General features: G+C 40.2%; 1 protein-coding gene across 9 annotated transcripts in view; it reads right to left on the reverse strand.

Moving 5' to 3' along the window:
* The window catches only part of LOC126080896 (membrane-spanning 4-domains subfamily A member 4A-like), a 382,640-nt gene that overhangs the window by 339,007 nt on the left and 15,714 nt on the right, over window positions 1–27,919 (reverse strand). For 5 of the 9 annotated variants that reach the window (XM_049892105.1, XM_049892108.1, XM_049892109.1 and 2 more), the window contains exons 2-6: window positions 26,319–26,475; window positions 25,106–25,234; window positions 15,622–15,678; window positions 14,099–14,257; window positions 10,019–10,120 (exon numbers count right to left, since the gene is read on the reverse strand). In XM_049892105.1, the coding sequence (XP_049748062.1) occupies window positions 10,019–10,120; window positions 14,099–14,257; window positions 15,622–15,678; window positions 25,106–25,234; window positions 26,319–26,459 (588 nt within the window). In that variant the 5' untranslated portion in view covers window positions 26,460–26,475. Of the gene's footprint in view, window positions 1–8,915; window positions 9,044–10,018; window positions 10,121–14,098; window positions 14,258–15,621; window positions 15,679–25,105; window positions 25,235–26,318; window positions 26,476–27,919 lie in introns of all 9 variants that reach the window. The other 4 variants (XM_049892104.1, XM_049892102.1, XM_049892101.1 and 1 more) reach the window with 1 other exon arrangement.

The following is a 27,919-nucleotide window of genomic DNA, read 5'->3' on the forward strand; positions in this document are numbered from 1 at the left end:
TCACTTGGATTCCTCTACATCAACAAAAAGAACATCGAAGAGTAAATCACCAAATCAATACCATTCACAGTAGCCCCCAAGAAGATAAAATACTTAGGAATAAATCTTACCAAAGATGTAAAAGACCTATACAAAGAAAACTACAAAGCTCTACTACAAGAAATTCAAAAGGACTTACTTAAGTGGAAAAACATACCTTGCTCATGGATAGGAAGACTTAACATAGTAAAAATGTCTATTCTACCAAAAGCCATCTATACATACAATGCACTTCTGATCCAAATTCCAATGTCATATTTTAAGGGGATAGAGAAACAAATCACCAATTTCATATGGAAGGGAAAGAAGCCCCTGATAAGCAAAGCATTACTGAAAAAGAAGGAAGTGGGAGGCCTCACTCTACCTGATTTCAGAACCTATTATACAGCCACAGTAGTCAAAACAGCCTGGTACTGGTACAACAACAGGCACATAGACCAATGGAACAGGATTGAGAACCCAGATATAAATCCATCCACGTATGAGCAGCGGATATTTGACGAAGGCCCAGTGTCAATTAATTGGGGAAAAGATAGTCTTTTTAACAAATGGTGCTGGCATAACTGGATATCCATTTGCAAAAAAATGAAACAGGACCCATACCTCACACCATGCACAAAAACTAACTCCAAGTGGATCAAAGACCTAAACATAAAGACTAAAACGATAAAGATCATGGAAAAAAAAATTGGGACAACCCTAGGAGCCCTAATACAAGGTATAAACAGAATACAAAACATTACCAAAAATGATGAAGAGAAACCAGATAACTGGGAGCTCCTAAAAATCAAACACCTATGCTCATCTAAAGACTTCTCCAAAAGAGTAAAAAGACCACCTACAGATTGGGAAAGAATTTTCAGCTATGACATCTCCGACCAGCGCCTGATCTCTAAAATCTACATGATTCTGTCAAAACTCAACCACAAAAAGACAAACAACCCAATCAAGAAGTGGACAAAGGATATGAACACACACTTCACTAAAGAAGATATTCAGGCAACCAACAGATACATGAGAAAATGCTCTCGATCATTAGCCATTAGAGAAATGCAGATTAAAACTACGATGAGATTCCATCTCACTCCAACAAGGCTGGCATTAATCCAAAAAACACAAAATAATAAATGTTGGAGAGGCTGTGGAGAGATTGGAACTCTTATACACTGCTGGTGGGAATGTAAAATGGTACAACCACTTTGGAAATCTATCTGGCGTTATCTTAAACAGTCAGAAATAGAACTACCATACAACCCAGAAATCCCACTCCTCGGAATATACCCTAGAGAAACAAGAGCCTTCACACAAACAGATATATGCACACCCATGTTTATTGCAGCTCTGTTTACAATAGCAAAAAGCTCGAAGCAACCAAGGTGTCCATCTACGGATGAATGGGTAAATAAATTGTGGTATATTCACACAATGGAATACTACACATCGTTAAAGAACAGTGACGAATCTGTGAAACATTTCATAACATGGAGGAACCTGGAAGGCATTATGCTGAGTGAAATTAGTCAGAGGCAAAAGGACAAATATTGTATAAGACCACTATTGTAAGATCTTGAGAAATAGTATAAACTGAGAAGAACACATACTTTTGTGGTTATGAGGGGGCGAGGGAGGGAGAGGGTTTTTTTACTGATTAATTAGCTGAAAAGAATTGCTTTAGGTGAAGGGAAGGACAACACTCAATACATGGAAGGTCAGCTCAACTGAACTGGACTGGACCAATAGCAAAGAAGCTTCCGGGATAAACTGAATGCTTCAAAGGTCAGCAAAGCAAGGGTTGGGGTTCGGGAACCATGGTTTAAGGGGACTTCTAAGTCAATTGGCAAAATAATTCTATTATGAAAACATTCTGCATCCCACATTGAAATGTGGCGTCTGGGGTCTTAAAAGCTAACAAGCGGCCATCTAAGATGCATCAATTGGTCTCAACCCACCTGGAGCAAAGGAGAATGAAGAACACCAAGGTCACACGACAACTAAGAGCCCAAGAGACAGAGAGGGCCACATGAACCAGAGACATACATTATCCTGAGAACAGAAGAACTAGTTGGTGCCCGGCCACAATCGATGACTGCCCTGACAGGGAGCACAATAGAGAACCCCTGAGGGAGCAGGAGATAAGTGGGATGCAGACGCCAAATTCTCATAAAAAGACCATACTTAATGGTCTGGATGTGACTAGAGGAATCCCGGCGGTCATGGTCCTCAAACCTTCTGTTGGCACAGAATGGGAACCATCCCCGAAGACAATTCATCAGACATGAAAGGAACTGGACAGTGGGTGGGAGAGAGATGCTGATGAAGAGTGAGATAGTAATATCAGGTGGACACTTGAGACTGTGTTGGCATCTCCTGTCTGGAGGGGGGATGGGAGGATAGAGAGAGTTGGAAGCTGCCAAAGTTTTCACGAAAGGAGAGACTGGAAGGGCTGACTCATTAGGGGGAGAGCAAGTGGGAGTAAGGAGCAAGATGTATATTAACTTATATGTGACAGACTGACTTGAATTGTAAACGTTCACTTGAAGCTCAATAAAAGTTAATAAAATAAATTAATTAATTAAAGAAAATACCATGGCTTGGGTCAGGCGCACCTTAGTCTTCAAGATGACATCTTTGCTTCTCAACAATTTAAAGAGGTCCCTTGCAGCAGATTTATCCTATGCGATGAGTCTTTTGATTTCTTGACTACTGCTTCCAGGGATGTTGATTGTGGATCCAAGTAAAATGAAATCCTTGGCAACTCCAATCTTTTCTCTCTTTATCATGATGTGGCTTATTGGTCCACTTGTGAGGATATTTGTTTTCTTTATGTTGAGATGTAAACCGCACTGAACGCTGTGGTCTTTGATCTTCATCAGTAAGTGCTTCAAGTCCTTTTCACTTTCCGCAAGTGAGGCTGTGTCATCTGCATAATGCAGGTTGTTAAGGAGTCTTCCTCCAATCCTGATGTCCCGTTCTTCTTCATATAGTCCAGCTTTTCGTATTATTTGCTCAGCATACAGATTGAATAGGTACGGTGAAATGATACAACCCTGACACACAGCTTTCTTGATTTAAACCACTCAGTACCCCTTGTTCTGTCCAAACAACTGCCTCTAGATCTATGTACAGAATCCTCATAAGCACAATTAAGTGCTCTGGAATTCCCGTTCTTCGCAATGTTATCCATAATTTGTTATGATCCACACAGTTGAATGCCTTTGCATAGTCAATAAAACACAGGTAAACATCCTTCTGGTATTCTCTGCTTTCAGCCAGGATCCATCTGACATCAGCAATGATATCCCTGGTTCCATGGCCTCTTCTTAATCTGGCCTGAATTTCTGGCAGGCCAGAATTTCGGAATTTCCCTACAGATATCCTGCTGCAGCTACTTTTGAATGATCTTTGGCAAAATTTTGCTTACACGTAACATTAATGATATTGTCCAATAATTTTTGCATTCAGTTGGATCACTTTTCTTGAGAATAGGCATAAATATGGGTCTCTTCCAGTTGGCTGGCCATGTAGCTGTCTTCCAAATTTCTTGGTGCAGATGAGTGACCACTTCTAGTGCTGCATCCATTTGTTGAAACATCTCAAATATACAAAGTATGAATCTAGGAACATTGGAAATTGTCAAAAATGAAATTGAATGCATAAACATCAATATCATAGGCATTAGTGAGCTCAAATGGTCTGATAATGGCCGTTTTTGAATCGGACAATCATATAGACTACCATGCCGGAAATGTCAACTTGAAGAGGAAGGATGTTGCATTCATTGTCAAAAAGAACATTTCAAGATGTATCCTGAAGTACAGCGCTGTCAGTGATAGGATAATATCCATAAGCCTAGAAGGAAGATGAGTTAATACGACTATTATTCAAATTTACGCACCAACCGCAAAGGCCAAAGGTGAAGCAATTGAAGATTTTTATCAGCTTCTGCAGTCTGAAATTGATAAAACATGCAATCAGGATTCATTGATAACTAGTGGTGATTGAAATTTGAAAATTGGAAACAAGAAGGATCAGTAGTCAGAAAATATGGCCTGGGTGATAGAAACAATTCTGGAGATCAAATGATAGAATTTTGCAAGATCAATGACTTCTTCGTTGCAAACACCTTCTTTCACCTACATAAAGAGTTACTATACACATGGACCTCGCCAGATGGAATACGCGGGAATCAAATTAACTACATCTGTGGAAAGAGATGATGGAAAAGCTCAATATCATCAGTCAGAACAAAGCCAAGGGCTGTGGAATAGATCATCAATTGCTCATATGCAAGCTGAAACTGAAGAAAATCAGAGCAAGTCCACAAGAGCCAAAATATGGTCTTGAGTATATCCAACCTGAATTTAGAGACCATCTGAAGAATAGATTTGATGCATTGAACACTGGTGACAGAAGACCAGATGAGTTGTGGAATGACATCAAGGACATCATACATGAAGAAAGCAAGAGGTCATTGAAAAGGCAGGAAAGAAAGAAAAGACCAAGATGGATGTCAGAGGAGACTCTGAAACTTGCTCTCAAACGTCGAGCAGCAAAAGCAAAAGGAAGAATTGATGAAGTAAAAGAACCGAACAGAAGATTTCAAAGGGCGACTCGAGAAGACAAAATAAAGTATTATAATGACATGTGCAAACAACTGGAGATGGAAAACCAAAAGGGAAGAACACGCTGGGCATTTCTCAAGCTGAAAGAACTGAAGAAAAAATTCAAGCCTAGAGTTGCAATAGTGACGGATTCTATGGGGAAAATATTAAATGACTCAGGAAGCATCAAAAGAAGATGGAAGGAATACACAGAGTCATTATACCAAAAAGGATTAGTCGACGTTCAACCATTTCAAGGGGTAGCACATGGTCAGAAACTGATGGTACTGAAGGAAGAAGTCCTAGCTGCTCTGAAGGCATCGGCAAAAAACAAGGCTCTGGGAATCGATGGAAGAATGAGAGTAGATTATCAAAAACCTAATCAGATCAAGAACTTAATCAGGTGATGATTCCAATTGCAGGTGCTGTTCCAGATGTAGTTTCTTTGCTAGAGCAAATTAATACATCTCCTGGTGCCTGGTATGCAGCTATTGATCTGGCTAATGCCTTTTCTCCACATGTTTTATAGGACACAGAAGAGTTTCCCTTCAGCTGGCAAGGCCAGCAATATACCTTCAGTTGCCCACCTCAGAGCTACATCAACTTTCCAGCCCTATGTCATAATTCAGTCTGCAGGGGACTTGATCGTCTTTCCCACTCACAAGATGTCACACTGGTCTATTACATCGATGACATTATGCTGATTGGACCTAGTAAGGAAGCAGTGTCAATGACTCTGGACTTACTGGTAAAACATTAGCCTGTTAATGGGTGGGAAATTAATCCCCCCAAAATTCAAGCACCTTCCACCTCAGTGAAATTTCTGGGGGTCCAGTGGTGTGGGCCATGTTGAGATATTCCTTTTAAGGTGAAGGATAAGTTATTGCATCTGGCTTCTCCCAAAACTAAAAAGGAGGCACAGCACCTAATGGGCCTCTTCGGATTTTGGAGGCAATATATTCCTCATTTGTTGTGCTAATCTGCCCTATTTATCAAGTGATTTGAAAAGCTGCTAGTTTTGAGTGGGGTCCAAAACAAGGGAAAGCTATTCAATAGGTTCAGGCCACCTTGCAAGCTGCTCTGCCACTTGAGCCATATGATCTTGCTGATCCAATGGTTGCTTGCAGTGTCCATGGCAGAGAGAGACGCTGTTTGGAGTCTTTGGCAGGCCCCTACTGGTGAATCACAGTGCAGACCCTTAGGATTTTGGAATAAAGCCCTGCCATCTTCTGCAGATAACTACTCTCCTTTTGAGAAACAGCTTTTGGCTTATTACTGGGCCTTGGTAGAGACTGAACGCTTAACCGTGGGACACTGAATCACCATGCGGCCTGAACTGACCATCATGAATGGGGCATTGTCTGACGCACAGAGTCATGAAATTGGATGTGCACAGCAGCACTCTATCCTTAAATGGAAGTGGTGTATACAAAACTGGGCCCAAGCAGGACCTGAAGGCACAAATAAGTTGCATGAGGAAGTGGCCCAAATGCCCATGGTCTCCGCTCCTGTCACATTACCTTCTATCTCCCAGTCTCTACCTATGGCCTCATTGGGAGTTCCTTATGACCAGCTGATTGAAGAAGAGAAAATTTGTGCCTAGTTTACAGATGGTTCTGCGTGATATGCAGGCATCACTGGAAAGTGGGCAGTGGCAGCACTATAGCTTCTCTGTGGGACCACCCTGAAGGACAGCAGTGAAGGGAAATTCTGCCAATGGACAGAACTTCAAGCAGTGCATCTAGTTGTTCACTTTTCACGGATGGAGAAACGGCCAGATGTGTGATTGTATGCTGATTCATAGGCTGTGGCCAATGGTTTGGATGGATGATCAGGGACTTGGAAAAAACATAATTGGAAAATTAGAGACAAGGAGTTATGGGGAAGAGGCTCATTCTCTTTCCCCAGCTACTCCTGTCATTGTTCAATGGGCTCATGAAAAAAGTAGCCATGGTGGCAGGGATGGAGGCTATGCATGGGCCCAGCAACATGAACTTCCACTCACCAAGACTGACTTGGCTACAGCCACTGCTGTGTACCCAATCTGCCAGTAGCAGAGACCAATATTGAGTCCCCAGTATGGTGCCATCCCTCAAGGTGATCAGCCAACAACCTGGTGGCAAGTTGATTACATTGGACCACTTCCATTATGGAAAGGGCAGTGTTTTGTTCTTACCAGAACAGACACTCACTCTGAATATGGATTTGCCTTCCCTGCATAGAATGCTTCTGCCAGAACTACCATCCATGGACTTACAGAATGCCTTATCCATGTGTTGGTAACCCACACAGCATTGCCTCAGATCAAGGGACTTATTTCACAGCAAATAAGTGCTTCAGTGTGCCCATGACCATAGAATTCACTGGTATTACCACGTTCCCCATCATCCTGAAGCAGCTGGCTTGATAAGACAATGGAATGGCCTTCTAAAGACACAATTACAGCACACACTAGGTGGCAATACCTTGGCAGGGTTGGGGCAATGCTCTCCAGGAGGCTGTATATGCTCTAAACCAGCATCCAATATATGGTGCTGTTTCTCCCATAGCCAGGATTCATGGGTCCAGGAATCAAGGGGCGGAAATGGGAGTGGCATCACTCACTATTGCCCATAGTGACCCACTTGTGAGATTTTTCCTTCCTGTCCCTGCAAACTTAAGCTTTGCAGGTGTAGACGTGTTAGTTCCAAAGAGAAAAATGCTCCCACCTGAAGACACATCACTGATTCCATTGAATTGGATGTGCAAATGCCTCCTGGGTACTTTGGGCTCCTTATGCCTCTAGATTAACAGGCAAAGAAGTGAATTTCCATACTGGCTGGTGTGATTTCTCCTGATTACTAAGAGGAAATTGGATTGAGATTACATAATGGAGGTAAAGAAGAATATGTCTGGAATGCAGGAGATCCCCGAGGGCGTCTCTTAGTACTACCATGCTCTGTGATTAAAGTCAATGGAAAACTCCAGCAACCCAATTCCAACATGACTACTAATGGCCCAGACCCTTCAGAAATGAAGGTTTGGGTCACCCCACCAGGCAAAGAACCATGACTAGCTGAGGTGTCTGCTGAGGGCAAAGGGAATACTGAATGGGTGGTGGAAGAAGGTAGTTCTAAATAGCAGTTACAGCTATGTGACCATTTGCAGAAATGAGTATTTCTGCTTTGTATGTGTGCATCAAATTTTTTTTCTTCGTTTATAAAATATAAGATGTAAACAGGGCTAGTGCATTTTTGGTTGTACGTGTGTTAGTTGTAACATGTCAGGCTAAGTATGAATTTATAATTGTCTTTATTCAGAGATTATGTATGGTTTGGGGAAATATGTACAGGTGCCAAGTTGACAATAGGTGGACTGTGATGGTGAAGGTTGTGTGTCAACTTGGTTGGGCCATGAATCTCAGTGTTTTCGCAGTTCTATAATGTTGTGATCACTTCACTGCTGAAATTTGATATGTGATCACCCCCACAATGGAATCTGCTGAATGATACCAGCAGACACAGGGCCTGTGGTAGCTTACCACCCCCTCAGCCTTTATTTCTCCACCCTCCCCTGCCTACTTCCTTCCTGCTCGCTTTGCCAATGTTTTTGGCTTGTTGTAGATACTGTAGTTGCCTCTTGTTCTGTGACACCCAGTTCTTGGAACTTGAGCTAGCAGCTTACCTGCTGATCTTGGAATTCCTCAATCCTCACAGCTTGTGAGTAAGAGTCCTGCTCTCCATCCTACTGATCCTGGGTTCCCAAGCCCCTGCAGCTACATGAATCAGGAGATACCTCTATCCCGATCCATGGACTTGGGATGTTTCAGACTCTAAAATCGAGTGAGCTGTTTCCTTGATATAAATCTCTATATACATACATGTATAATTTATACACCTTACTGGTTTTGCTTCCCTAGAGAACCCAGCCTAAGACAGAAGAGTACTAAGGAATTTGATATCATGCCCAAATGTCTCAATGAAAATCAAAATGACAAAATCATTGAGAATTACTGCAAAGCTCTCACCTCTAGGGTTCTATAGTACAAAAACCTAGTATTAGAGTTGATGTGATTTAGTCCATCTCTTTTCTGTGTGGAAGAACTGTAGGGGTGGGTGGCGTGGTGCAACCTGGGAACCCAAAAGAAGGGAAAGAATGACAAAAAGACAGAGAAGAATACTAGAAAAGCAATGTCATCAAACTATTATGATTTGGCTGAAGTTTCATCTTCTCCTGGGCCTCTGGATAACTGGAGTTAAGGAGCAGCTGTTGGGGTTTTAATATCTTGTTCCTCACCTTGGGATCCTCACTTCTTAGGAGACATTCCTGTCCTGTTCTTCCTAGGAAAGTCTGCAATTGGTACAAAATGTTTGGGCTCCACTGTCAACCTGAAGTTGGGCAATTTGAACCCACCCAGCAGTGTCCTGGAAGAAACGTTATGGTAATTTGCTTCTGTTGAGGTTACACCCAAGAAAACTCTACGGAACAGTTCTACTGTGTAACACATGGGGCTGCCATGAGTTGGAATCAACTCCATGACAACAAACAATAACAGCAACTATGTTTGTAGAGTGTCTTCTCTCCTTTCATTTCCCAATACCCTCTCTCTGGGTTACATTCTTTCTGCTTAACAGCAGGCAGATAAGCTGTCAGTCTCAGGGTAAGAGATTGAGTTGTGTGCACAAATGGATAGAGAAGTTTAAAATCTCCACATTTCCCCAGTAGCCCAGAGAGGGTTGCTATAATAGGATGATGGAGAAATTTCTCCCACACATTGGGGGCCTCTCTACTGTGAAGTATTACAGATCTGGACTCAGAAAAAGGCCCTTTGAAGGAGTAAGAGTGGTGGAAAATTAGCTTTTCTTTAGCCATTGTGGTAGGCAGAATTCTAAGATGACCTGCCAATGACACACACCCGTTTATGATGTCCCTTCTTTTGCATGTGGCCTGGATCTGTGAATATGACCAGATATCACTTCCATGATTAGGTTACTAATCTGTTTACTTTGCATTTATAAAAATGGACATTCTCCCAGGTGGACCCAACTCACTGAAGAGAGCCCTTTAAAAGAGCTTTAAAGCAGAAGAGACTTTTGCTCTCCTGCTGGCCTCTGAGATATAGTTGCCAGAGGTTCTACAGTTGAAAGGAAATGAATTGCACCATGGGAGCAGGGAAGAGGATCATCAGCCACACATGAGACCACAGCTGTATCCAGCATCTCGATTGCAGCCTTGTAAGACCCTGAGCAAAGGACCCAGCTAAGCTGTGACCAAACTCTTGACCCAGGGAAACTGGGAAATAATAAATGTTTGTTGTTTTATGTCCCTAAATTTGTGGCATTTTCTTCCACAACAATAGAAAACTAATATAGACATCTTCAGGGAAGCCCAATACTCACCCCACCAGAGTTGAGTTTGGTTAGTTTGCATCCAAAGGCGGAGAGGGACACAGCAATGCAGAACTCCAGCACACTTAGCGTAAGCACTAGGCCATCCATACCCTGGGAACAAATCCATAACAAAAGGGCATGAGGATGGAGATAATAAGTTCCAAACACTGATCACTGATTACAGGGCTGAAAGAGAAAAAGGACCGGCCAGGGCTCAGAAAAACTGGCTTCTGTTGCAGGTAGAACTTTGCCAGTTTTTGGCCTGGTAAAAGCCACTTATTTTCTCACTGATAAAATAATCACATCCCCCTCTCCCAACTACTCTCCAGTCCTATTGTGAGCATAGAATGTGAAAACACCTTAAAGGACGATACTAAGATCATTGTCACCCTAGTCCTTTCAAACACTAGAAATTCCATGTAGCGGGCATTATGATATGATCTCATAGCTTAGTCATTATAGATAGAAAATCTTCCCCCCAAAGAGGCCCTGGTCCTAATCCCTAGATTCTATGAATACGTTAAGTTACATAGCAAAGGCCGCTGATCAGCTGATTTGAGACAGGGAGATTATCCTGGATTATCCAGATAGGTTGAGTTTAATTTAGAAGCATTCATATAAGTAGAAGTAAGAGGCAGAAGATCAGCGAGAGATTGGAAGATGCTGGGCTGCTTACTTTGAAGACAGAGGAAGTATCCATGAGCCAAGGAATGCAGGTAGCCTCTAGAAGATAGAAAAGAAAAGGAACCAGATTCTCCCCTACAGCTACTGGAGACAACACAGCCCTGCTGAAATTTCGATTTCAGCCCAGTGACATCCATTTTGGACTTCAACCTCCAGAAACATAAGGTAATAAATTTGTTTTGTTTTAATTAACTAAGTTTATGGTAATTTATTTTAGCCATAATTTGAAACTAATGTAGTAGTGGAGCCCTGGTGCTGTAGTAGTTAAGAGCTTGGCTGCTAACCAAGAGGTAGGCAGTTCAAATCCACCATCCACTCCTTGGAAACCCTATGGGGCAGTTCTACTCTGTTCTGTAGTTTCATTATGAGTCACAACCAACTCAATGGCACACAATAACAGCAACAATGTAGTAATGAACACCAAATGAGTCTGTCTTTAATCCATACCCTGGGAGAACAGGCTTTAGGTCCAATCTTTAGCCAAAATATGTGGTCAGATTTGAGGGACATTGGGAAGTACTCTTATTCCTAATAATCTTATCCTGGAATGATGCCAGGGATTCTTTGGTTTAATGATTCCCTCCTTTCTTTCCTTGCACAGGGATAGTCCTTCTGGTCTGGAGAAACCCAAGGATGAGGGACACAGGATATAATACAGACTCAAGTGGGCCTAAGAATATTTGTAGTAATTATTTCGTTATCTATTCATTCATCCCTTAAACAAATATTTATTCAGTAACCTCTGTGTTTTGAGCACTGTTGTAGGTAGTGAAGGTACAGGAGCAAAGAAAACACAGACTATTTCCTTGTCTTCAAGAATTTTACCATCTAGAGGGGTACACCAGAGGTTGGCAAATTTTTTCTGTAAGGGGTCCAGATAAAGCTTTGTAGGCGATAAGGTCTCTGTTGGAACTCTTAACTTTCCCCTTTTAGTGCAAAAGCAGCTGTACACAGTAGGTAAACAACGAGTCAGGCTATGTTTCAATAAAACTTTATTTACAAAAGCAGATGCCAGGCTGCATTTTCAACAAAAAGTAGCAAATAAACATGTATTAGTTTGAACCACACGGAATTGTTGTTTTCCTAGGTCAAGTGTACTTGATCATTGGCAAATTTCATATAATTCCACCTAATGATTCCAGGTAAGGTGCTACCTACACACCTTTATCTACAAAGATCTCACCATTTTCTAACCTCTTTTGATAATTATATTCAAAGTTAAATCCTCTGAAGCTTTGGAAAACTAACTGCTGGGATGAAGATGATGATGATGAATGATAATTATGATGATGATGGTATTTTCCTCTCAGGAGGACTAGACTAGAGTTTCCTGAAGGCAGGAACATAATTACCTTCCTATGTCTCCCAGAGTGCTGACTCAGCATAAAATATGGACTCATAGACTTGTAGGCTGAAAGTGCAGACGTCCAGGTAAGAAGACACCTGATGCTTCAGATTCCAGGAAGACCTTATGGATGCATTCCAGCATAAGGATGGGCAGGAAAAAATCTTTACATAATTAATGATGGCTTTTCGAAGGTGATTAAGTTGAAGGCAGGACCAGCTGCATAATTTACAAGGCCAAGTGAAAAATGAAAATGTGGGGCTTCTTGTTCAACAATTATTAAGAATTTCAAGATAGCATTACAGAGCATTAAACCAAGCACTGGCCTTTCTGTGGGCAGATCCCTGTGTAGACACTGAGGAAGCCATCCCCATCAAGGTAGCAAAATATAGATTTGGTCCTTATCATTGTACCTTTAAAGTCTATTTATATGGGAAACTTCAGAAACTGAGCATAAAATTAAAAAATTCTTCTTCAGTATAACAACATGGAAGAATAGTAAATCATACAGGAGAAGAAGGAGCAGGGAGTTCCAGATTCAAATCCTGCTTTTGCCAGTTTCTAATTGTGTCACCTTAGAGAAATGTGTTAAGTTCTCTGAAGAAGCTCTCTTTTCTTATTTGAATGAGTGGCAAGAAATAAAATTGCTTACTATAAGAACTGTCAGAAATACTAAGGGGAATAGATTGTTTTAGCAAAGTTACATCAAGGAGTTATTTTGGTATGAATATATAGCCCTGGAGACATCCAGGTTAATCTGGGAGTGAAGCAATGGCACTGAAATTGGTCTGCATAATAAATTAGGAACAATGCAGAGGTCCAAATTTAGCTGAGGATAACATACAATGAGAAAAAAAGGAAAGGAAGAACTAAGTAGCATGGTGGAAAGCTAGACACTTATATGGAGCCATGATCACAGAAAACTCAATGATGTTGAGACTGGTCAAGAGACTTTTAGTAGGAAATATTTAATGTTACATTTTATTTTGTTATCCTGTGCTGCAGTATCTACCCACTCAACACATGCTTACCCCATGCCCCAAAACTTCAAGAAGTTTTACTACCTACACAATCCTTTATAAGTGATTGTCTTGGTTTGCTAGTTCTGCCTTAACAAAAAGTACCATAAGGAATGAGGATTCATTGTCTCACAGTTTTGTAAGTTAGAAGTCCAAATCAGCATTAGCTCTAGGAAAGTGTCCTTCCTTCTTGGTAGCTCCAGGTATTCCTTGGCATTCCTTGGCTTATAGCAGAATCATCACATGGAACTTGCCTTCCCCCTTTGTGTGTGTCTGTTTTCCCTTGTATAAGAGATCACTCAGAAGGGTTTGGTTTAAGAGCCACCCTACTCTGGAATGTCATGATTAACATAATAAACAGGGCCATACTCACAGGTACAGGAGTTAGGAGTTCAACAACTTTTGGATGTACAAATTTCAATCCATAACAGTAGTAAAGTTTTAGGATAGTATCCATATGGGGAAAGTGGGACAGAAAAGTTGTAAAATACAGAATGAAGACTGTGAATTTTCCAGGAGCAGGATGTTGGGGATAGAAATGACAAGTCACTCAAGAACACCTAGAGATGTTTGGAGGTACCCTCAGTTACTCATCGCCTGTAGGATAACGTTCAAGACAATATTACTTCAGATAGAGAATCAGGTAACCCTATTAGAAGCTCAATCAAAAAGTTCTTCAGACATATAAGGACTGACATCTGAGCTTCATTTTGGAGGAAATAATAGTACATACTGATCAGAATTGTGACATTAAACAAGAAAATTACGCAAAGGGCCTAGCACAATAACTGTTAGAAAGTAGGTGTTCAATAAATATGAGCTTATTTTTCCCACTTAGTCTCATCACATAATAGAGAACAAACAAGGAGACCTGTGGGATGTAGCCCGAACTCCTAAACAAAAGATTGCCCTTTTTCTCAATCTCTTCCAAGTTCCCAAAATGATCTTGCAATTAAAGAATGCTGATTGTTACTTTTGCCAGAACCAGGGCTCCCATGACCTGCTTCACTACAGTACTCCTTGAAAAGAGGAAGCACTCACCATTAACACGGACCTGATCATGGCACAAATTTCTGGCTTCTGACTCTTGTCACAGTGATGGCTGTTCAATGAAAGCATAGTCAAGCTGAAAGCACTAAGTATGATCCCTGTGGCGGCCACGACTGAGCTGATGATATTTAGTCCTAGGCTACCTTGAACCTAGAAAGGAACGAAAATCTATTAAACAGTCCAAGGACATCCTCAGATATGCCTCTGTCTTTCCCACCAACTGCTTTTTCCCCAACACACAGTCATCTTCTCCAGCAATAGTTTCCTAACTTGTCTTTTCACTTACTTAAAACAAAACAAAGAAAACCATTACCACTGAGTCGATTTTGACTCATGGCAACCCTGTGAGTTACAGAGTGAAAGTGCTCCACAGGGTTTTTTATTTTTGTTGAGAATATATACATCAAAATATATACCAGTTCAACCGTTTCTATATGTATAATTCAGTGACATTGATTACATTCTTGGAGTGGTACAGCTGTTCTCACCTTCCTTTTCTGAGTTGTTCCTCCCCCACTAACATAAACTCACTGCCTCCTAGAGTTTTCTGTCTAAACTTTGGACTTACTATTGTCACTTTGACCTATAAAGATAGTTTTTAAAAAAGCATAATGCTTGGCCTTTATACTTTAGTTGGACATACGCTGTGTCCATCTCCTACCATGTCATACTTCTGGTGCATGATTGCTTATCCTTCTCTAAATGCTGCTCACCCTTCGTGCCATTATGCCTTCTGCATATCATTTCCCTCCCCTGGGGATTCCCTGACATACATTCTCAGGGGAAAAGGTATGGAGGCCTTTTATAAAAACTCAAAGAGAAGTTGGGTGTGACTGTAGCAGTAGGCACATTTTAGTGGGTCTAACTGGATGAGATTTTTTTTTTTTTAACTGGATGAGAAGCCAGGGAGGCAGGTTTGGAAAGGCCATCGTGACCATGCTCCACAGGTTAGTATTTATCCTTTGAGCAAGGAAAATTCAAATATGGTCTTTTGAAAGGAAAAACATCTGATGAAAGTTAGATTTTTTTGCCTTTTATTGGCTTTGTGAAAGGCCGCTTGGCATGGAAGTTATGTTTTAAAATTGCTTCTTTCTTACTAGCCTTGGTGTGAATTTTATTTTAATCTGAATCAAAATCCTTTTAGGATTCAATTTTATTATACATTCTAATCATTCATTTAATAAATATTATGTCACACCAACACTCAGTGCCATTGTCATGGGCTGGACCTCAAGTTATGGGGATCTTTTGACTGCTTTGATTTCACGTTTCCCCTAAGGAATCCTCTGTATCTTCATAAAGGTTCCCTCAGCAACTACCTCACCAAAATATTCAGCCCCATGTCAGTAATTCTACCATTGGCCAGTTGGCTGATGAGCTATTTTGAAAGACCAGTTTAACCAGTTCAGTCTCACAAACTCTCCTGCTTGTTTAAAAACAAACGAAATATGGGGCCATCAGGTATCAGTCATTGGCCCTCTTTTGGTACAAAAAAATTAGGAAATATTTCTCACCAGACGTTTTGTAGTTCCACTTCCCACTGCAATTGACAAGGTCCCTGAAACAAGAAACTAGTAACAAAAAGAAAAATGAAGGTAAAATTTTAAGCAAATATTTGAAGTTATAATTCACCAAAGCTTACCCCTAAATGAGAGAGAACTGTTAAATCGACCCATTATCTCAGAAGAAGCACGAAAGATTGTAAATAATCCCTGCCTTCTCAAGAAAGAACAGGGAAATTCTATTGAAGGGATTTATAGGGAAATGTATTAAGCCTTTCAAACAATAGCTGATAGTAATGGTATTTAAACAGTACCAGAAGTATTGAAATACAAAGAAAGCTTCCAAATACCTGATATGAATTAACACTGATACTGATACCAAATTTGAACAAGATATTACAAAAATAAAAAGAAGCTAAGATTAATCTCTTTTAAAATATCTATTAAAATTTGTAAATAAAAGAGTAGCAAAGAAAAATTTCAAATTCCTTATTAGATGATTAGAATTTACTAGTTCATTTGACTGCAGTGACGGTGTAATTATTTTCCTTTTGGCAAAAACTGCTACAATCAAGTCAGCAGGTTCCCTGCCTTAGACTATTCAATCATTTGAGTTTCGAGGTGTGCTTTGACACATCGATTTCAGAAGTTTCAAAAAACTGTATTCTAGTACAAAAAAAAAAGACCAACCTAATGAAACAGCATGATAAATTAATAAATGTCTAATATCAAGACATTTGTTGTTGTTTGGTGCCCTCAGGTAGGTTCCAACTCATAGCAACCCTGTGTAAACTCTGTCTGGTCCTGCACTATCCTCACAATCATTATTATACTTGAGCCCATAGTTGCAGCCACTGTGTCAATCCATCTTGTTGAGGGTCTTCCTCTTTTTTGCTGACCTTCTACTTTACCAAGCATGATGTCCTTCTCCATGGACTGATCCCTCTTGATAACATGTCCAAAGTTCATGAGACCAAGTCTCTCTCTTCTTGCTTTTAAGGAGCATTCTGATTGTACTTATTCCAAGACAGATTAGTTCATTCTTTTGGTGGTCCATAGTATATTCAGTATTATTCACCAACACCACAATTTAAAGGTGTCAATTCCTCTTCTTTGGTCTTCTTATTCACCATCCAGCTTTTGAGCACATATGAGGCAATTGCAAACACCATGCCTTGGTCAGGCTCACCTTAGTCTTTGCTTTTTAACACTTTAAGAGGTCTTCTGCAGCAGATTTGGCCAATGCAATGTGCCTTTTGATTTCTCGACTGCTGTGTCCATGGATGTTGATTATGGATCCGAGTAGAATGAAATTCTTGACAAATTTTATCTTTTCTCTGTTTATCATGATGTTGTTTGTTGGTCCAGTTGTGAGTTTTTGTTTTCTTTATGTTGAAGTGTAATCCATAATAAAAGCTGTAGTTTTTGATCTTCATCAGTAAGCGCTTCAAGTCCTCTTTGCTTTTGGCAAGCAAGGTTGTGTCATCTGCATAACGCAGGTTGTTAATGAGTTTTCCTTCAATCCTGATTCAGAGTTCTTCATCATATAATCCAGTTTCTCAGATTATTTCCTCAGCATACAAATTGAATAAGTAAGATGAAAGCAATACAACACTGACACACATGTTTCCTGACTTCAAATGCAGTATCCCCTTGTTCTGTTTGAACGACTGCCTCTTGATCTATGTAGAGATTCTGCATGAGTCCAATGAAGTGTTACCCATAATTTGTTATGATCCACACAGTCAAATGCCTTTTCATAGTCAATAAAACACAGGTAAACATCTTTCTGGTATTCTCTGCTTTCAGCCAGGATCCATCTGACATCAGCAATGATATCCCTCATTCCATGTCCTCATCTGTATCTAGTTCAAATTTTTGTCAGTTCCCTGTCAGAGTACTGCTGCAGCTGCTTTTGAAGATCTTCAGCAAAATTTTACTTTTGTGTGATATTAATAATATTGTTTGTTATGTTCCACATTCTGTTGGGTCACCCTTCTTTGGAAGGGGCACAAATACGGGTCTCTTCCAGCCATGTGGCCAGGTAGCTGTCTTCTAAATTTCATGGCATAGACAAATGAACACTTTGAGTGCTGCATCCATTTGTTGAAGCATCTCAGTTGGGATTCTGTCAATTCCTGGAGCCTTGTTTTCTGCCAGTGCCTTCAGTGTAGTTTGACCTCTTCCTTAAGTACCATCAGTTCCTGGTCATATGCTACATCCTGACATGGCTGAACGTCAAACAATACTTTTTGGTTTAGTGACTGTATATTCCTTCCATCTTCTTTTGATGCTTCCTACGTCATTTAATATTTTCCCTGTTGAACCTTTCAATATTGCAACCTGAAGCCTGAATTTTTTCTTCAGGTCTTTCATCTTGAGAAATGCTGTCTTCTTCCCTTTTGGTTTTCTATCTCAGGTCTTTACACATGTTATTATAATGCCATCCTTTGAAATCCCTTCAGCTCTTTTACTTCATTTCTTCCATTTACTGTTCAAGAGCGAGTTTCAGGTTCTCTTCTGTAATCCATTTTTGTCTTTTCTTCCTTTCCTGTCTTTTTAATGATCTCTTCCTTTATTCACGTATGCTTTCCTTGATGTCATTCCACAACTCCTCTGGCCTTTGGTCATTAGTGTTCAATGTGTCAAATCTATTCCTGAGATGGTCTCTAAATGCAGGTGGGGCATACTCAAGGTTGTACTTCGGCTGTTGTGGACTTGTTCTAATTTTCTTCAGTTACAACTTGAACTTGCATATAAGCAATTAATGGTCTGTTCCACAATCGGCCCCTGGTGTTGTTCTGAGTGATGATATTGAGCTTTTCTACCATCTCTTTCCACAGATGTAGTAGATTTGATTCCTGTGCATAGTATCTGTCAAGGTCCATAGGTGTTTTCACCATTTATGTTGTTGAAAAAAAGGTATTTGCAATGAAGAAATCGTTGGTCTTGCAAAATTCTATCGTGTGACTTCTGGCTTCATTTCTATCACCAAAGGTTTATTTTCCAACTACTACTCCATCTTCTCTGTTTCCAAATTTTGAATTACAATCACCAGTAATTATCAATGCAACCTGGTTGCATGTTTGATCAATTTCAGACTGCATAAGTTGGTAAAAATCTCCAATTCCTTCATCTTTGGCCTTGTTGGTTGGTGTACAAATTTGAATAACAGTCATATTAACTGGTCTTCCTTATAGGTGTATTATCCTATCACTGACAGCGTTATACTTCAGGACAGATCTTGAAATGTTCTTTTTAATGATGAATTCAATGCCAATCTTCTTCAAGTTTTCATTCCCTGCACGGTAGATCATATGACTATCTGATTGAAAATGGCCAATACCAGTCCATTTTACCTCACTAATGCCTCAGATATCAATCTTTATGCATTCCATTTCATTTTTTGACAGCTTTCAATTTTCCTAGAGTCATACTTCATACATTCCACATTCGGATCATTAATGAATGCTTGCAGCTCTTTCTTCTCATTTTAAGTCATGTCACATCAGCTAATGAAGGTCAGGAAAGTTTGACTCCATCTACATCATTAAGGTTGACTCTACTTTGAGAGGCAGGTTTTCCCCAGTCATATTTTGGGTGCCTTCCAACCTGAGAGGCTCATCTTCTAGCACTGTATCAGACAATGCTCTGCTGCTATTCATAAAGTTTTAACTGGCTAATTCTTTCCAGAAGTAGACCTCCAGGTCCTTCTTCCTAGTCTGTCTTAGTTTGAAAGCTCAGCTGAAACCTGTCCACCATGGGTGACCCTGCTGGTATTTGAATACTGGTGGCATAGCTCCAGCACTATAGCAACACTCCAGCCTCCACAGTATTACAAACTGACAGACACATGGGGAATATCAGGAGATAGAGATGATTATTGTAAACTAAATCACTTCTAGAAAAAAACAGCAGAGAGAATTCTCCATCACATTAAATGTAATGAATCTAGTATTTCTTCAATTTTTCAAAATGTTGAAATAACATAATAATCTATAAAATTAGTAGATTTAAAGAAAAAACTCACATTCTGATGTTATATATGTCGAAAATACATTTAATGCAACTTAACATTATTTATTGATAAAATATGAAGAGTTGGATCTTCCATAATATAACGTAACATCTCAGTCCTAAAGTTTTCATCATGTTTAATAGGAAAACCCCAGTATCATATAAATCAAAATCAAGAAAAGATGACCACTAGTATGTAAACTGTTCTGAGTATATTATCTTAACCAATACAATTATACTCAAAAAATTGAAAAAAAATGGTTAAAATTAGTGTTAATTAAGTTTAACTGTGAGTTATTTTAGAAATATCCAAGAATATCAACTAGAAACTACTATAAAAATAAGAGAAGTTAATATGGCAGATGGGAATAATATTAAAAACAGAAATTATATATACATATTATTAATTTGTGTGTGTATGTATGTTTGAAGATAAGACTGAATAAAAGTACCTCATTTACCACAGCAGAAAATTATACAGTATTTTAAGTGAAAAAACTTAAGAAGGAATGTGAAATATTATGCATATACAACTGGAAGAAAACTTGATCAAATAGACTAACATGGGGATAATGCAATGTGATTCTGATAAAACAAATATACCTGTACTGGAAAGCCCTGCTGGTGCAGTGGTTAAGAGCTTGACTGCTAACCAAAAGTCATCAGTTCGAATCCACCGTCCCCTCCTTCGAAGCCCTAAGGGGCAGTTCTACTCCCCTACAGCGTCGCTATGAGTTGAAATTGACTCGATGGCAAAGGGTTTACCTGTACTGGAGACTAAAGAGATTTTAAAAGAAAAAGGGAAACTTTTGATTGGTTCCTGGCATTGGTTTTTGTACCTTGTAAGGAAGTTGTCAATGAGTCTTCCTCCAGTCCTTCTTCTTCATATAGTCCAGCTTCTCAGATTATTTGCTCAGCATACAGATTGAATAAGTGTGGTGAAAGGATAGAACCCTGACACACACCTTTCCTGATATTAAACCCTTTGTTTTGTTTGAGCAACTACATTTTGGTCTATGTACAGGTTCCTCATGATCACAATTAAGTGTTCTGGAATTCCCTTTCTGCACAACGTTATCCATAATTTGTTACAATCCACACAGTTGAAAGCCTTTACGTAGCCAATGAAACACAAGGTAAACATCCTTCGGGCATTCTCTGCTTTTAGCCAAGATCCATCTGACGTCAGCAGTGATATCCCTTGTTCCACGAGCTTTTCTGAATCTGGGTTGAATTTCTGCCAGTTCTCTGTCGATGTACTGCTGCACCTCCTTTTGAATTATCTTCAGCAAAATTTTAATTACTTGTGACATTAATGATGTTGTTCCATAATTTCCACATTCTGTTGGCTCACCTTTCTTTGGAATGGCCACAAATCCAGTTGGTTGTCTTCCAACTTCCAAATTTCCGAATTTCTTGGCACACACTAGTGAGCTCTCCCTGTGTTGCATCTCTTTGCTGAAACATCTCGATTGGTATTCTGTCAATTCAGAAGCCTTGTTTTTTGCCATTCCCTTCAGGGCAACTTGGACTTCTTTCTTCATTACCATCAGTTCCTGATCATATGCTATCTCCTGAAATGGTTGAACATTGCCCAATTCTTTATAGTAGAGTGATTCTGTGTATTCCTTCCACCTTCTTTTGATGCTTCCTGTGTCGTTCAATATTTTGCCCATAAAATCTTTTGCTATTTCAACCCCAGGCTTGAATTTTCCCTTCAGTTTGTTCAGTTTGAGAAACGTCAAGAGTGTTCTTCCCTTTTGGTTTTCTAATTCTAGGTCTTTTCCCATTTCATTATAATACTATACTTCGTCTTCTTGATACACCTTTTGAAATCTGTGTACCTCTTTTATTTCATCAATATTTCCATTCTCTTTAGCTACTGTAAGTATAAGAGAAAGTTTCAGAATCTCTTCTGTTGTCCATTTTAGTCTTTTCTTTCTTGTCTTTTTAACGATCTTCTGCATTTTTCATGCATGATGTCTGTGGTGCAATGAATTATTTAATATGGCTCTTCTGGCCATAGTCTTTGTAACTCCCTCCAAACGTTTGTGCGAAACCAGACTAAATAAGGTATATGGAACACTGATGAGGGGATTGGTCAGTTATGCCATCCCTTTAGGTTTAAAATGATCCATCTCATAGCCAGGAAGAGAGAATCTCACTACCACAGAGAAAGAAGAGCCCAGGAGTAGAGGGAGTCCTTTGGCCCCAGGATCACTGTGCTGAGATGATCCTGAAATCAGGAGACCGAGAGAGAGAAAGAGATGACAATGAAGACTGATACGTAGTGGCAGAGAAACGGCAACAGGAGAGACTGTCAGGAGAAGGAGTAGTGGGCTTCCTGGCCAACTCCATGAGAAAACTGAGTGTCTTCAGGCAAGAGGCTTTCTGGCAAGGTAGGTTGCCTCTAGGCACGGGTGAAGGAGCTACAGCTGGGTACCTTTGGGCCAATGCTTACTGGCAGAGTGCATTGCTCCAGGGTACTTATCAGCAGAGTTAAAGAGCTTTGAAACACTTGCCCAAGCTGAGCAGTGGCCAAGAGATCAGAGAGAGGCATGCCTGCAGGCACAGCTGACAAAAGGCTGTCCTGATGGGAGAACTATAACCTGAGCATCCTTGAAACTGAACTATAACCTGTTATTTCCCTAATAAACCCCATAATTGTGAGTGTTATCTGTGAGTTCTGTGTGGCCATCTAAACGAATTACTGAATTCAACAGAGAAGTAGAGAGATCTGTGGAGGGATCATGAGTGTCAGAATTGTCAAAGATGGCAGAGAGAGGAGGCATGTCTGGTTGCCACCTCGTAGGAATTAGCCTTGGGCTGTTGATCTTGATTCTTCTTCCCCCTCATGAAGTTAGAGGAGATTGGACACCACTGCCCACCATTTTTACAATGTCCTTGATGTCATCCCACAACTCTTCTGGTCTTCTATCATTACTGTTCAATGTGTAAAATCTTTCTTTAGATGGTCTCTAACTTCAGATGGGATATACTTAAAGTGGTACTTTGGCTCTCGTGGACTTGTTTTAATTTTCTTGAGCTTCAACTTGAACTTGCATAGGAGCAATTGATGGTCTTTTAGACATTTGACCCATTGCCTTCTTTTGAGTGATATTGAGCTTTTTCATCATCTCTTTCCACAGATGTAGTCGATTTGATTCCTGTGTAATCCATCCGGCGAGGTCCACCTGCATAAAAAAAAAACCTGCATAGTTGCAGTTTATGTCATCGAAGAAAAGTATGTCCAATTAATAGGTCATGGAAGCCCTGATGGTGCAGTGGTTAAGGGCCACAGCTGCAGCTTGAATCCACGTGCTGCTCCTTGGAAATCCTCTGAGGCAGTTCTACTTTGTCTTATAGGGTCGCAATGAGTTGGAATCAACTCGATGGCAAAAGGTTTGTTTTTTGGTCTTGCAAAATTCTATGGTGTGATCTCCAGCGTCATTTTATCAACGAGGCCATATTTTCCAAGTGATGATCTTCCGTTGTTTCAAACTTTCACATTCTAATCACCAGTAATTATCACTGCAATGTGGTTGGTTCATAAATTTGAAAAATAGTTATATTCACTGGTCTTCCTTGTAGGCGTATGGATAATACCTATCACTGACAGTGTTGTACTTCAGAATCGATCTTGAAATGTTCTTTTTTGATGATGAATGCCATTGCATTCTTAAGTTTGTTATCCCCAGCATAGTAGGCCAAATGATTTTCTGATGTACAATGGCCAGTACCAGTCCATTTCAGCTCACTAACGCCTAGGATGTCAATCTTAATGCATTCCGTTTCATTTTTGACGACTTTCATTTTTCCTAGATTCATACTCCGTACATTCCATGTTCCAATTATTAATGGATATTTGCAAACGTCTCTTCTCATTTTCAGTCATGCCACGACAGCAAATGAAGGTCCCAAAAGATTGATTCCAGCCACACCATTAAAGATGACTCTACTTTGAGGAGGCAGCTGTTCCCCAGTCATATTTTGAGTGCCTTCTAACCTGAGGTGCTCATCTTTTTGACACTGTACCAGACAAATTCTGCTGCTACTCATAAAGCTTTCCCTGGCCAATTTTTTTTTTTTTTTTTAGAAGTAGACCACCAGGTGCTTCTTCCTAGTCTGTCTTAGCCTGCAAGCTCAGCTGAAATCTGTCCACCATGGGTGACCCTGCTGGTATTTGAATTCTTAGTAGTATAGCTTCCAGCATCACAGTAACACACAGGCCACCATGGTACGGCAAACTGACAGACATTCATGGATCTGAATCATAGTAAGAGTTTAATGATAGCTGTTATTGGAATTGGAGCCTGGTGGAGCAGTGGTTAAGCATTTGACTCTAACCAAAAGGTTGGCAGTTCGAGTCCACAAGCCACTCCTTAGAAACCCTATGGGGCATGCCCTATAGGGTCACTTTGAGTTGGAATCGACCCGAAGGCAATGGGTTTGGTTTTGGGTTTTAGTATTATTGGCATTAATATTATTAGGTATATAAAGCATTCCCAGACACAGGACAGCATTTGCTGTACTTCAAACTTTGAACATCTTCTGTAAATAGGCGAAGGAGAGCTTAAAGCCAGTTCTAAACTATCTCTTCCTAACTTTACAGGGGTAAATAAATGGAAGCCCCTGAATGCCTGAATCAGTTCCCTGATTTTGAATATAAATGTTGTTATAAAGATTTCTCCTTTTGTTAGTGGATGAAACTTGATACTTTATTTTCACCTATGCTCTCAATTTTCAGAAAATTTTTTTTGTGTGTTTACCGGGGAAGCACTTTTGAAATTTTCTTACAAATTTAATTTTGTTTTTAAATTTAATTTTAATTATAGTTATTAAACTTGTGAAATGAAATTGATCTAATAGTCTCATTTGCTTGCCTAAACCATTTACTAAGACCTAGTAGTCATTGGACCAGACACTATAAATTGCCTGCATAACAGCCACCTCCCTTTCTCATCCATGCTAACAAAGCCATCATTTTGTTTAATGCCCTATAAGCTTCACAGTCGAATGAACCCTCCCCAGTCACAGCTGTGAATCTTGATGTGTTCAAGCCAATAATGGCAAGTCTACCTCATTGCCTATAGTTGGTTTGGGAATATGCATATATAAAACATTTCTGAACACTGAGCTAAGTCAAGAAATCTGATATGGTCTGCCAGGAGGCCATGATGAGGTCCTGCATCACCAACCAAGGACTGACCTGCAAATGACTTGCCCCTGACCTTCTCATTTTGAAATAATCAGTGCTTTCAATATATAACCCATTCTAGTTTGTGTCTTTGGTTACATGTTTATAACTGATATATATTAAATATGTAATTTGCCTAATTTCCTATGTCTTTTATATGATTACTCCCACATTAAATATGAAAAAAACTGAGAGGGAGATTAGATATATTTCTCAAGGTTATAGAAATACAAGGTAGAAGAAGAACACTTTCTCCAGTTATGTCCAAGGTACTCTACTCACCATTATTGACCCCCATATTGGGTAACCTGTATATACAGAAGTGGGTGCTGGCTCATGAAATAGCAAGAAGACACATAGCATTATTATTCCCAAGCTGAGGATTATCAAGGCAGTCAGGATTAGGACAACCTAGAAATGATAACAAAAGTAAAAACCAATTACCCATCACAGGAATCATGCTCAAGCCAACATTTCTCCAACCATTGAGTTACTTTCCTTCTCAATCGTTTGGAATAGTCAGATGTGCTTCTTGATATTCTCTTGTGAATTTTTTTCCATATAAAGAATTGTGAATATAGTAACTTACCAGAATTATCTCTTAGGATATCTATTACTTAACCCGGAATTTCAAAGAAAAAAAAGAATGTGCCAGGACATGCTCAGAGACACTGTACTGGTACCCACAATGACAACCCAAGATGTCATAGGTACTCCTCTGACAACTGTTGCTCTCCTTTGTCACATGCTCAGACAGTGGAGAATCAGCAGTTAGAAAAAAGTCTTCTAGCAAGGATAAGTGACCTAAAGGAAGGAGAGTCCATATAGGGTACAAGAAGAAAAGAGCAAATATGTCATGTTCTTAGGATCTAGGACCTGAGGCCATGACTTTGAGGATACAGGTCAAAAATTAGGGGAGTTTGAGTATAATCGTGCCATGACATTAAAAAGGATTCAAAGTGTCCACAATGGCTTCATCCAAGTGCTTTGAAGCCAGAGCTACAGGTAGACTTTTATATTCATTCTCCTTCCACTAGCATTAACCTGTCTTTCTTTATACCCTTTATTTCTTTCAGGGAAATAGACCTAAGACTCCAGAGGGGAAATGCATGGAGCATTGAAGAGTTTTCATCACCTGCAGAGCAGGACTGGCTGAGACAGTGACCCAGAGAGAGATACCACCAATAGGTAGCCATCAGGTATCAGGAAGGCCTGTGGAGAGGACACCATCTAGTTCACACATGGCCTTTTCTTTTGCTGTTCATCCATGCAGAAGTTAAATGTATTTGTCATGGATGACCCACATGGATTAGAAACATGATGTGATAGAATATTCTGCCTTTTTTTTTTTCAAGAGATAGGGCCTGAGCATCAAATACTGCTGTCCCAAAGATCAGTTGATATGAGTCTTGTAGAAGAGATATTTGTCATTAGATCTTATCAGTTTTGAGTTTACAACATCATTAGCCTTCTCCCAGATCTGCACTTGACTCACCCCGAGAACCTCAAGACGCATCCTCAAGGATGTCCTTGTCATCCATTTCTGCAAAAAGGAGTGTAAATCACGCTCTTTCCCCTGAAATACACCAGACTCAGCCTCTGGTGAGGTATATTGTGATTCCGGCAGGATTGTCATGGCAGCAGAAAAGGTTCTACAATAAGAAACATAGTTCAGAATGAGGTCCTGGAAATGACAGGAGAGGGGCACTTTGAGGCAGCCTCCTCCATAAGACAATCTTTGGTCTACGTTCCTTCAATAAGCTTTAATAGCTGTTAGGACATTTCATAATGTGTTAAAGAGAGAATTTACTTTCACATCCCTGATTTGCTCTTTTCTGAGGAGGGAGGGAGGGGGGGATTACATAATTCTTAAGAGCATGATATTCATTTTGCCTTGAGGTTAGTATTTGTGCCTCTCCATCTTTTCCAGTTTGTTTCAAAGATTTTTCAGAAGAGTCGGGGTTGTCCTTTGCTTCCTGCTCTCATGTAATAAACTAGGAACATGTACAAATGACAAAGGGGTGGTATCTGACCTCCTCTAACTTCACAAGATTGAAGGAGATTCAAGATCAACAGGCCCAGGCTGATTCCCATGAGACAGAGGTTAGACATGCCTCCTCTATCAGCCATCTTTACCAATTCTGACACCAACTGTCCCTCCCACAGCACTCTCTACTTCTCTGCTGGAGTCAGTAATTCATTGCAATGGCCAGATGGAGCTCACAAATAATACTAACAATTATGGAGTTTATTAGGGAAGTAACAGTTACAACTCGGGCTCGGGAACACTCAGGATACAGTTCTTCCATCAGGACAGCCTCCTCCCAGGCATGCTCACAGGCATGCCTCTCCTTGGCCCTTAGCCTCTTCCCAAAAGCACTCCGCTTTCTCCATTGGCTAAGATGCCACCACACTGTCTCCTGCTGCTGAGTCTGTACTGCTGAATCTCTGCTGCCAGGTCTCTGTCATAGCTTCTCTCTGCCTTCAGTGTTACAGCTCTCTCTGTCTCTCTGAGTCTCTCAGTTCAATGAACTTCTCAGTGCAGGGATCCCGGGTTCAAAAATGTACTGGTTCCTGGATGTTCTTCTTTGCAATGGTGAGATCTTCTCTCTTCTCTGGAACTGGCTTTCTTTTAAGACAAAACCGACCAGTCCCCTTGGTGGGCCACACTTATTTGCACAGTCCCACCCAATCACTTGGGTAGGATTTACAAGACCATGGCTAGAAAGGCCACAGAAAAGCTACTCGTTGCACCACAAAAAAGGACTAGGCAAAGGTTGGCCAGGAGGTGCTCTTCTTTCTGTTGCAGACTCTGCTTTAATGTTAAACGAATTTGTAAAGTAGGTTACATATAAAATGCTGTTGAGTAGTATGATGGTCAGGATTGTGTGTCAAATTGGCTGGACCATGAGTCTTAGTGTTTGGTAGTCATGTGATGTTGCGGCCACTTCCCTCTTGAGATTTGATATGCGATCACCCCCATTATGGGATCTGCTGTGAGTAGCTAATCAGTCGAAGGGAGTTTCCTTGAGCACATGGGCTGCACTGAGTGTAGGCAGACTTTCTGGCAGGGCTCAGGAGCTTTTGCTTGTTCTG

The sequence above is a fragment of the Elephas maximus genome, chromosome 7 (genome assembly GCF_024166365.1).
Source record: "Elephas maximus indicus isolate mEleMax1 chromosome 7, mEleMax1 primary haplotype, whole genome shotgun sequence".
NCBI lineage: Eukaryota > Metazoa > Chordata > Mammalia > Proboscidea > Elephantidae > Elephas > Elephas maximus.